The sequence below is a fragment of the Schistocerca nitens genome, chromosome 8 (assembly GCF_023898315.1).
Source record: "Schistocerca nitens isolate TAMUIC-IGC-003100 chromosome 8, iqSchNite1.1, whole genome shotgun sequence".
Classification (NCBI taxonomy): Eukaryota; Metazoa; Arthropoda; class Insecta; order Orthoptera; family Acrididae; genus Schistocerca; species Schistocerca nitens.
The window spans coordinates 481,064,216-481,076,720 of NC_064621.1; the positions used below are offsets into that span (position 1 = coordinate 481,064,216).

Here is a 12,505-nt window from a genome sequence, read left to right on the forward strand (position 1 = left end):
GGAAATTTGTGGCTCGAAATTGTTTAGACTCCAGTAAGGAAGTTGTGGCAATAGCAGATGAGTATATCTCCCAGATCTTGAGAATCACATTATGGAGATTGAAATTACTCACTTCGATAACTTTCAGACAACATGCATTGTTCAAAGACAGGATCATGTTTAAAAAAATGCATTTTCCTCTCAGAAAAACAGACTTTCCTGCGAGGCATAGAAGTTTCCATCATAATCTTGCGTTCTATTCTTTGACCAAGATTAGACTTCATTTTACAGTACTTCTGGTGTACGTTATAAGCCTGTGATGTCTGCGAACACCAAGTGTGATAATTGCCTGTTAGTTTTGTGTCTGACTTGTATGAAATACTCTTTCTTTCAGTCACAATATTATGAAAAGGATAGTTGTTGCTCACCATATAGCGGAGATGCTGAGTCAGAGATAGGCACAACAAAAAGACTGTCAGAAAGTGAGCTTTTGGCCAGCAAAGCCTTTGTCAAAAATAGACAGCATACACTCTCACAGACTCCTGCAAATGCAACTCGCACACACACGACCATAGTCTCTGGCTGCTGAGGCCAGACCGCAAGCAGCAATGCATGATGGCAGATACAAGTAGGTGTTGGGAATAAGGAGGAGGCTGGGGATGAGGAAGGGGGAGGCGTGGTAAAGTGCTGCTTGAGGGGTGGTGAAGTGCTGCTTTTGGGAGTGTACAGGGATGAGGTGAAAAAGAGAGGGTACGCGGCATCTAGGTGCAGTCGGGGGGGGGGGGGGGGGGAGTATAGGGAAAGGAGAGAAGTAGAAAGACTGAGGGTGCATTGGTGGAACAGACTAGGTAGGTAAGAACAATAACTAACAAAGGGTGAGGCCAGGAGCGTTATGGGAGTGGAGGATATATTGCAGGGAGCATTCCTGCCTGCGCAGTTCAGAAAAGCTGGCATTGGCGGTAAGGATCCAGATGATGCAGGCTGTGAAGCAGTCACTGAAGTGAAGAACATTGTGTTGGCCGGTGTGCTCATCAATTGGGTGGTCCAGCTGTTTCTTGGCCACAGTTTGTCGGTGGCCATTCATGCGGGCAGACAACTTGTTGGTTGTCAAGACCATGTAGAATGTAGTACAATGGGTGGAACCTAGCTTGTAGGTCACACAACTGATTTCACAGGTGACCCTGCCTTTTGATGGGATAGATGATGCTTGTGACTGGACAGGAGTAGATGGTGGTGGGAGGACGTATGGGACAGATCGTGCACCTAGGTCTATTGCAGGGATATGAGCCATGAGGCAAGGTGTTGGGAGCAGGGGTTGTCTAGGTATGGACAAGGGGTTTGGTGGGTGGTGGAATACCACTGTGGAAGGGGTGGGAAGGTATGTGGGTAGGACATTCCTCATTTAAGGGCATGGTGAGAGGTAGTCGAAACCCTGGCGGAGACACTGATTCAGTTGCTCCTGTCCCTGGTGGTACTGAGTCATTAGTGAATTTGAGCCAGGTGAGGGATATGGGATTCTGGGTGTTTAGGTAGGATTCTGCTAGATGGCCTATGAATAGGTTGACATAGGGTGGTGCCGTACGGGTGTCCATAGCCATGCTCTGGATTTGTTTGTAGGTAATGCCTGCAAAGGAGAAGTAATTGTGGATGAGTATGTAGTTGGTCACAGTGACTGGGAAGGAGGTTGTTGGTTTGGAACCAGGATGTGTGCATTAGAGATGTTAGTGTAAAGGGAGGTGGCATCAAGTGACGAGCAGGTTACCATGTGATAAAGGAACAGGAACTGTGGAGATGCTGTGGAGGATATGATTATTATATTTTATGTAGAAGGGTGGGTTGTGGGTAATAGGCTGAAGGTGTTAACCTAAGAGAGCAAAGATTCACTCAGTGAGGGCACAGTAACTGGACACAATGGGGAGTCCAGGTTGGTTAGGCTTATGGACTTTAAGAAGCATGTAGAGGATAGGAGTGTGGGGAGTGGTAGGGGTGAGGAGAAAGGTAAGACTCCAGAGAGAGATTCTGGGGTTGACCCAATGATTTGAGGAGAGACTTATTTCAGTCACCTGCAGTTTTAAGTTGTTATGGATAGATGTGACTGGTCAAACTCGCAAGTTAGTGGAATATTAAAGATTTCTTTGTGATTGTTCTGTTTGTAACCTCTTAGTTTTTAACATCCCATTAACACCAATTTCATCCCCAACTTCATTGCCCTCATTTTGAAACTACCAACTATCTGAAGTGTAAAGTTATCTGACTTCTGTGATTATCTTGTTTCTTTTTGATGATTTATGGAATTATGGGTGATACTCTTTATTGCATTTACAGAAGGTAAATTTTATCAAAAAAATGAGAAGTAAAAAGTGAAATCAAGGAGGAGGGTGATGGTTGAGGAGGAGAAGGATGGGAGAGGGGAGCTAGCCACAGGACAAAACTAGATACACCCAGAACTTATATATTTGCCAGTTTATTGATGTAGATCTTTGAAAAATTAGTACCTTGGATAATAATTAACACATACTTGAAACATTTACCATACAGGTGCATCATCGCGGCGGAAGGTCGAACGAGAACAGGGACGAGATTCTCCGGAAAGTTCAGGTGCCAGAAATTCACCAACAGTTGGCATAACGACGACTGTAGATAATAGTGCAGTCACATCTTTTGGTACTGTTCCAGCATTAACTGCCCAGCACCCAACTCCTGGTAAGGATGACATCAATTTTTGCATGTAGTTTTGGCAAAACTAATTTTTTAAAAAAGCCTTTGTAGTTAGAATTTGTGTAAATGTCTCTTGTCGTTTGAAGAGGAAAAAACAGATGAAACTCTTGAGATAAAGTTGTTAAGAAAAAGCTGAAGAAGAGATATTGCAAAAACTACAGCAGTGCAAGTGTGCAATTTTTAAGATAATTTGGTGTGCAAGAATGTGAATAACTTGACAAATTTTCTGAAAGAAGACTTACACATCAGAAGTAAATTTGAAGACAGCAGATCATTAAGTACATAATCTTACATGCATTGTGACATGAGACTAGTGCTATCATAAGACAAAATACTTAAAGAGTGGCCATCATGAAATTGACACCTCAAGGTCACTTCTGCTTCCTGCAGTCAAACGACGCTAAGCGCTCTGGTTTGCTCGCCTCGTAGCTTTATTGTGTTGTTTACACTTAACATGTACAGTTAACAGCTCAGTAGGCCAGTACCAGCTGAATGTTGCATGTTTCTGTGCGATATTGTGTGATTTCACTGTGCATTGACATGTGTTTGGTAGCGACTGAAATGCAGGAGCGAGGGCCTATGCATAGCATTACTTCGGTCAGTGTGTGTAAAGGGTGGGAAGGCATTAGAAAACAATCTAAAATAGTCATATTGAATGTACTGAAGATTTTTTACTGATCTGGCCAACAGTGAAGCAACTAGGAATGGTGTAAATTCCACGCAAATTCACTCCATATTAACAGTGCAGTAAATACTGTGACAGAGGAGAATATCCGATGGATAGAAAAATACAATGTGATCTCTGTAAAAAAATAATGGCTTGGAGATCGCAGTTTGTTGTCTTCTCAGCTCACTTGGATTTTGATTCAGAAATTTGTAATGGACTGCAGATACATTGCAGTAGCAAGAATGAAGTTTTGTGTAAAATGCACCCACTTGTGCTGCTTATATAAAATTTATGGTTTCACATAACTACACACAAAAATATAGTTTGCTTTACTTAAATGGAAATATTAGCCTGAAAGTACATACAGTTACTTTTGCATAGTGTTTTATCAGAGATTTGGGTGATGGGTCAGTGATGAAGGGTCTGTAAGAGCTGCAAATAAAAACTTTTTGAGCATTCGGGAATATTCTTGGTCGTATTAAGGTGAGCTGTCGGAACTGAAATCCTGGCGATGGCGTAAAAGTATTCGCGCACTGCTGTGAAAGGAGACTGTTACAAATAAAATGTGTTCATAGGTGACACAATACAGTAATAGTGCCTCAGATGTTACCCAACTCCTGTATAATGTTTTTTGACAGTCTGGGAGAATGCAGGGAAGCAGTATAGTAGAATCACTTCAGGCAGTCTCCCTGGTCATTATTCTTGGATTGCATCTGCAAGACACTTCAATTGTTGCCAATAAGTGTCAGCAGTGACGGTTGCACTACGGGGAAGCAATTCATAGTACACCACATAGTCACTGTTCCATCAGGTGCATAACATTATCTTCAGTGGAAGCGTGCAGGTCTTTGTAAGGGGAGTTGCTGCTTTGTTTGGGCTCATCAATTCCTTCTTTTCTATATCTTAAGATAAAGACACCTTTTCTCACCACTGTAATGATACAGAGGAGGAATGGTCAATGTTGTTCACAAGCCAATCGACAAAGAGCAAGCAGAGACGCGCATATGGCCACCGGCTGTTTTTTGTACTTTGGCTTAGAGCGTGAGAGGTACCCAACACCTGATTTTTGAACTTTCTCCACTGAACGCATTTGTCACACAATGGTGGTATGATCACAGTTCATCACCTTTGTCAATTCTTGAGTATACTGATGAGGATCATTGTGAATTAATGTGTTTAAACAGCCTTCATCAGACCCCAAACTTCCTGAACATGGGGAATCACTAAAGTCATTCAATATCAAAATGATCCTCCTCAAAACAAGGAAACCATTTTATTCCTGTGCTCTGTCCAGCAGCATTATCCTCATACACAGCACAAATGTCTCTGGCTGCCTCTACTGCTGTCACCCCTACATTGAACTCAAAACAGAATAATATTTAAAAAATGTTCAGATTTCTCTCTAGCATCCACAGTTCCACTCACTGTTTCCAAATGAAAATATGTAAACTAAAAATAGCAACAGTGTACAAAAAATAAATAAATAAATGAATAAATTGGCAACTGATAAGTAAACCCATAGCTACCACAACACTGACAGGCAAAACAAAAAAGTCTATGAACGTACGCATCAACTTAATATTTTTTATCCCTGAATACTGTTTTTTCACAATAAAATGTGTATCACGTGCATCTACAGACTTCTAGAATGTTCATTTATTATTTTCTGTCCAAGTACATCTGTCGTTCTGTTTTTCCCGCAGGTTAAAGCAAAAAATATTTTTCTTCAAAATTTCTTGTAACAATAGTTTTTATTTAATTAATTTATTTATTTTCCTGTGGCAGCTGGCAAAAATTTTTTACTTTTGGAAAGTACTACGCTAAAAAGGAGAAGTCTGATAATTGTTTTTTGGAATTTTAACCAACTCTTGAATTATGACTGATTGGCAATGTTGTAGGATGGTGAAATGACTTCAAGGTGTTTATTTTCGTGACGGTCACTATATTAGAAATACACACCTAAAGCTTATGAAATATGGATATTCATCATGACAAGGTATAAGTTACCTACCAGTTTTATGTCTCTTTTCAGTTTACTTTGTTTTAATCATTAGACTGCTCTATATGTGTTGCCATGCACCGTTGCTCCTATTGCCTACTGCTCTACGTGTGTTAACATGTGCTACCTTACTGATTCGCGTGTGCTCTGAATATGTGAAAACTGGCTGCTGCTCAGGGTGACTGTGTGCTTCAGTTGGAATTCCTATGTATTGTTTGCTTCTGTGATCGTGTGCTGCTGTTTCCAATTTAGCTTTTAGTTATAAGCTATTGACTAAAATATTGCAAAAGATGGCATACCACAATAATTATACTGAGGAATAGAGTTTGAAAATTCTCACTAGACATGGCAGTGAGAATGAATGCTTCAGTTGTGGTGGTGACACATCAACAAAATCTTGAGGCAACAGTCAAGAGCCATGTACATCAGATGCCTGTTTTACAGGTGATGAAAATTCTTCAATATCTGAAAGTAGTATTGATATGTGTGGGGAAAAAACACATTTTAGAGATACCATATTTACTCGAATCCAAGCCGCACTCGAATCTAAGCCGCACCTGAAAAATGAGACTCGAAATCAAAGAAAAAAAAATTTCCCGAATCTAAGCCGCACCAGAAATTTTAGACTCGAAATTCAAGGGGAGTGAAAAGTTACAGGCCGCACTTCCAAATCGAAACAAAGTTGGTCCATTGTAATATGAGACACAATTTAGGTCGAATGAATGACGATACAGCTACAGTAGTTTGGTTCGAGTCGTAGGCTTAGCAGTTAAGCTTTACCAGTAGCCATTGCTATGCGTCAGGCGTATTTATACGGGTACCCTTCCTTTTTCACGTGCTTCGTCTGGTTTGAATTGATTGCTTATTTTTCTTTGATCTGATAAGTGCCGTTTGTTAATTAAAAAACAAAAGAGAGGAATCGTCTCATTAGCGAAACAATGGCAGGAGACTGCTATTTGTTGTTACTTACACTGCTGCTTTCTTCTATAATGATCAAGAACCAAATAATAGATTGCGCATGATAGATGATGTTCTGAACGAGAGTTTTCTCCGTTTGAAATTTTTTGAAGACTCCTCTTTAGTACATTACATTCTGCACAGAAATTAGTCATCTTAGATTTAAAAATTGAGTCAATTGCCGTGCTTCATTTCTGACTGTACCACTATTAGGCATAAGAATAATACGAATATAAACATGACATGATATGTACATGCTTCCGCGTTTGCTGTTGTCTCACTCTAGTTTCGTAGTTTATTAGGCAGACAGGATTTAAATGAGATAGCAGCAAACACGAAACAGTACATGGCAAAATGTTTATATTCGTATTATTCTTATGGTGAAGAGAATACTGCATGTGATTCACAATACATAAAAGTTCCTATTAGCAACCATCTCTTCTCACAGTTAGGAAAAAATTCAGAACATAGAGTTGGCCATATTGACAAGTAGAATTGGCCATATTGACAAACATCCCAAACAGTCTTGCCAGTCGGATTTTCGTAGTACATTGAAATGCTGCTCCATTTGAAGATGAACAATACGGAATTTGTATTTACTTCTTTGATAATGTATGAAAATGCAGTGGTCGAAACTCGGGGCGGAGAAAAAAGCTCATCTTCCACCTTTTTTAAAATTTATTTACTGACACAGAGGTTTTGGCACCCGTATTTATATTTGTGCCTGCAAAGCATGCCTGTGTAGCACTACATATATTCGACAGCAGAACTTAGTTGTGGCGGCACCTACCAGCATTTTTCAGAACTTCCGCTTACTTTGCACTCGATTCTAAGCCGCAGGCGGTTTCTTGGATTACAAAAATCGGAAAAAAAAGTGCGCCTTAGATTCGAGTAAATACGGTACATTTGAATCGAGGAAAAGTTGATTTTTGCCAATACGTGCAATGTAGCAGATAACAATAGTTTTTATTTACACACCAAGGCATATATGCCAGAATCAGTGTAGTTTCTACATTTACATGTATACAGTGTAGTCCCACTTTTACATTGCTGGAAGTCACGTTTTGCCAACATATACAACATTTCTTGTATTGCTCTCATCAAATGTCCTATGTTCAAAATGTTAATTTGTTCCCAATTTTGGTTAACATATCTGTAATTTTGCCATGATTTACACTTTAGGAAACAATGTTGATGGGAAAAAAACTGACATAAAAAGATGTCATGGGGTTGGCCTCCAAGCAGTGTTAGCAAATGTTATGTCGTTTAGTTTCTTGACCTTAACTTTGCCCGGCGAACTGAATGTTCGAATAACTTACGGGTTTGCTGCCAGGTGACGTCGTCGAACACCGCCGATATTTCGACAGGAGCACACCCTGCCATTCTCAAGGCACAAATGCAAGGAAGAAAAAAATGTGCAAGCAAATTTAATGCCTCAGTTCACAGAGGAGAAAGAAGGAAGACACCACACACAGACCAAGTGTCAACACAACCAAAGATAACCAACATCAGAAATATCGATGGTTACTATTAATCAACAGGTGAGGTGGCACTAATTCTGTCCCTCTGTTTTTTGATGAGAGCCGGATTTCAAGCAGCATTTAAACAAAATCCACCATCTTTGTTAATAAGGTTGCTTGATAGTCTGATTTCAACAGCTTCCTTAATAACACTATCCCAATAGCTGGACGTGCAAGCCAGAATCTCTGTGTTGTTGTATTCCATAGGATGACCAGTGTCAAGGCAAAGCTGACCCTACTAAGAGTGTTGAGAGATAGACAAATAACCTCCTGAAAAAAGTTCTTTGTCACAGGAGACTATCAAGAGTCTCAATTCTTACTGTGCTGTACCACCTAGATTATATGGCCTCCCTAAGGTCCATAAAGAGGCTGTCCCGTTGAGGCCTATTGTTTCTAATATTGGTGCTCCGACATATCGTGTAGCTAAACATCTTGCTAGTCTGTTGAGCCCACTAGTAGGTAGGTGTGAACACCACATTAAGAACTCTGCAGATTTCTTAAGTCGATTGCAGGGATTGCGTTTGTATGACTCTGATATTTTAGACAGTTTTGATGTGGTTTCTCTTTTCACTCGTGGTTTCACTCGCGTTCCTCTCTCTGATTCGTTGCAGCTAATTGAGGTTAACTTTGGTGTAGAGTTAACAAATTTGTTTCGACGTGTGCTGACTTCCACTTACTTTTGATTCAATGGTCAGTACTACGAACAGACTGATGGAGTTGCAATGGGAAGCCCGTTGTCACCTATGATGGCCAATTTGTTTATGGAGGACTTTGAGGAACGTGCATTGGAGTCAGCGATCTTGAAACCTGCATGTTTTTTCAGATATGTAGACGACACTTTTGTTGTATGGCCTCATGGTAGTGAGAATTTAAACCGGTTTTTGGAACATCTGAATTCAATCCACCCGAATATTCAGTTCACTATGGAGGTGGAAAAGAATGGATGCCTTCCCTTCCTTGATGTGATGTGTTGGTCAAAAGGAAGACTGATGGTACATTGGGACATTCTGTTTATAGGAAGCCCACCCACACTGACTTGTATCTGCGAGCTGATAGTTGTCACCATCCAGCTCAGCGTGAAGGAGTACTTCGCACCTTGGTTTACAGGGCCCACGTTATTTCAGACCCTGAAAGTTTTGCACATCTCGAAGTCACCTTTTGTCAGAATGGTTATAGTGAGAGGCAGATCAAACATGCGTTGCGCCATCAGCCTTCTGTGCAACGGATGAGTGACTATAGCAACGAAGTGGCATCTTAAGTCTACGGCCTTTTTGCCTTACGCAGGAAGCATTTCCAACAGGAAATATGATGTGAAATGTGTTTTTCGACCACCTTCTAAGACTACGGCCCTGTTGGCGTCCGTAAAAGATGATCTTGGTTTGCGTAAGGCTGGGGTCTATCACATTCCTTGCAGTTGTGGCATGTCATATATTGGTCAGACAATCAGGACTGTGGAAGGCCGGTGTATTGAACATAAGCGTCACACACGCTTACAACAGCCCAGCAAATCCGCTATTGCAGAACACTGCCTTGACACCGGTCATGCTATGGAATACAGCAACAGGGAGATTCTGGCTTGCACGTCCAGCTATTGGGATAGTGTTATTAAGGAAGCTGTTGAAATCGGACTATCAAGCAACCTTATTAACAGAGATGGTGGATTTTGTTTAAATGCTGCTTGGAATCCGGCTCTGTCTCTCATCAAACAACAGAGCGACAGAATTAGTGCTACCTCACCTGTTGATTAATAGTAACCATCGATATTTCTGATGTTGGTTACCTTTGGTTGTGTTGACACTTGGTCTGTGTGTGGTGTCTTCCTTGTTTCTCCTCTGCAAACCGAGGTATTAAATTTGCTTGCACGTTTTTTCTTCTTTGCATTTGTACCTTGAGAATGGCAAGGTGTGCTCCTGTCGAAGTATCGGCGGTGTTCGACGACGTCACCCGTCAGCAAACCCGTAAGTTATTTGAACGTGAATCATGGTTTGCACATGTGGTTCTCTGCATAATGCAGGGAGCACTGTGCAAAAGAGGCAGAACAACACACATTAAAACATCATGCAGAGTACTTTCTGCCTGGACAGAACACTTACATATAAGACGTAGGTACCATAAACATACAACACATTGGCAACAGTTTTGTCTCATTTACTCTTATCACTATCACTATCAGTACCAGTATTCACTTAATCACTCACTTCTACTTCTTCTCTTCATTATCTTCCCACAGTACTTCATCCTCACTGTGCATTCAATTTGCAGCATTTCTTAGACCCCTTTATGATGGGCTCTGATGATAATGAGGACTATGAAGCAAGAATCCACTCTGTCATGGTCTTCCAGGAGCCAGCCTGAATACATTTTTTGGTGATTGTCCTTGAACGGATTGTTTATGGCCACATCTAATATCTGGGTCCCCACTCTACCATCTCCAAATCTAATGAAATTGGCGTGGAGGTTGTAACCGGTCTTTCATGGTTATACCGTATTTCCTCGAATCTTAAGCCACACCTGAAAAATGAGACTCAAAATTCAAGGGGAGGCAAAAGTTTTAGGCCGCATCTCCAAATCGAAACAAAGTTGGTCCATTGTAATATGAGACACAATTTAGGTCAAATGAATGATGATACAACTACAATAGTTTGGTTCGACTCGTAAGCTTAGCACTTACGCTTTACCAGGTAGCCATTGCTATGCGTCAGGTGCTCCGACCGTATTTATCTGATAAGCGCCATTTTCTTTGTTATAGGTGTTTACGTCACTCTAAGCTGAAAATGCATTACTGTACTGTGTCATGCATTGTTTGTCGCATTCTGCTACCGCGTGTTTACGGCCTGTCGTCGCTCGCGGCATAGCTTGCTTTTGTGTGCACTAAAGCCACTTACAATTAAAAAACAAAAGAGAGGAATCGTCTCATTAGTGAAACAATGGCAAGAGACTGCTATTTTTTGTTATTTACACTACTGCTTCCTTTGATAATGATCAACAAGAACCAAATAATAGACTGCGTATGATAGAAGATGTTCTGAACGAGAGTTTAAAAAAAATTTTTCTCCGTTTGAAAATCTTTGCAGGCACCTCTTTAGTACATTACATTCTGCACAGAAATTAGAGTCATCTTAGATTTAAAAATCTAGTCAATTGCCGTGCCTCATTTCTGACTGTATCACTATTAGGCATAAGAATAATAGGAATATAAACATGATATGATATGTATATTCTTCCACGTTTGCTATTGTCTCACTCTAGTTTCGTAGTTTATTAGGCAGACAGGATTTAAATGAGACAGCAGCAAACACGAAACAATACATGGCAAAATGTTTATATTCGTATTATTCTTATGGTGAAGAGAATACTGCATGTGAGTCACAATTCATAAAAGTTCCTATTAGCAACCATCTCTTCTCATAGGTAGGAAAAAATTCAGAATGTAGAGTTGGCCATATTGACAAACATCCCAAACAGTCTTGCCAGTCAGATTTTCATAGTACATTGAAATGCTGCTACATTCGAAGATGAACAATACGGAATTTGTATTTACTTCGTTGGATAATGTACGAAAATGCAGTGGTCGAAATTCGGGGTGGAGAAAAAAGCTCTCCTTCCACTTTTTTTTTTTTAATTTATTTAATGACGCAGAGGTTTTGGTGCTAGTATTTATCTTTGTGCCTCCAAAGCATGCCTATGTAGCGCTACATATATTCGACGACAGAAGTTAGTTGTGATGGCACCCACCAACATTTTTCAGAACTTCCGCTTGCTTTGCACTCGGCATTGTTCCATAATAAAATGCGCTGTTGTCATTTTGGCTGCAGATGGTAGTTGTGTTGCTGCAAGTAGCTTAATGTTTGTAAGAAGACAAGGTAGTGGATATAATCCGCACCCTAACTTTTCGAGGATGAAATTTGATTAAAAAGTGTGACTGTTTTTGGTCCAGCACAGTAAGTATTGAAGGAAGGGCATAGTTGTTGACTTTCCAAAAACATTGATTATGATGAATGAAATTAAGTCCAATGTTTCTACTTCCCAGACAGGTACCAGTTCTAATTGTGTCAGAGGCTAAACAAAGTAAAAAAATTCAGGTAAATCTAATTACATAATAAACAAGTCCCTGACAATTATTTTGAGCTTAAAAAAAAAGTACCTTGGAAAGTAAAAGCAGGGTTTTGGTGTTTTTTACAAGCCACTTTACAGTACCTAGCAGTGCTTACTTAATACCGCTATTGTCAGGTTTTCTTTTTCCATTCGCATATTGAGCTGGGGGGGAGGGAGGAATGTCTGTCTAAATCACTCTGTATGCACACTTCTCTCTCTCTTACTACGTTCTTGTGATACTTACGCACAATATACGATGGTGGCATCAGAATGGTCATACGTTTGTCAAATACGGGTCCTCTAAATTTATCTAACAGGGTTTTGAAAAACTAAGCTTTTTTTTCCGATTGGAGGATTTCTTGAGCATTTCTTTTACAGCTTTGTATGTTACAATCCTAGCAGCATGTCTCGGAATTCTTTTGATATCTGTGGTCATGCCTACTTGATAAGGACTGCAAACACTGGAACAGTACTCTAGAATTGATTGCTCTAGCACCTTGTAGACAGTTTCCTTTACAGATGCCTTGCTCTTTCTCAGAATTCTTGTAACAAATCACATTCTCAATGATA

General features: G+C 40.2%; 1 protein-coding gene across 3 annotated transcripts in view; it reads left to right on the forward strand.

Annotated features, from left to right (window-relative positions):
- Window positions 1-12,505, forward strand: part of LOC126199339 (pre-mRNA cleavage complex 2 protein Pcf11-like) — a 153,044-nt gene that overhangs the window by 118,634 nt on the left and 21,905 nt on the right. For all 3 annotated transcript variants that reach the window (XM_049936191.1, XM_049936192.1, XM_049936193.1), the window contains one exon: window positions 2,518-2,682. In XM_049936191.1, coding sequence (XP_049792148.1) covers window positions 2,518-2,682 — 165 coding nt within the window. The remainder of the gene's footprint in view (window positions 1-2,517; window positions 2,683-12,505) is intronic.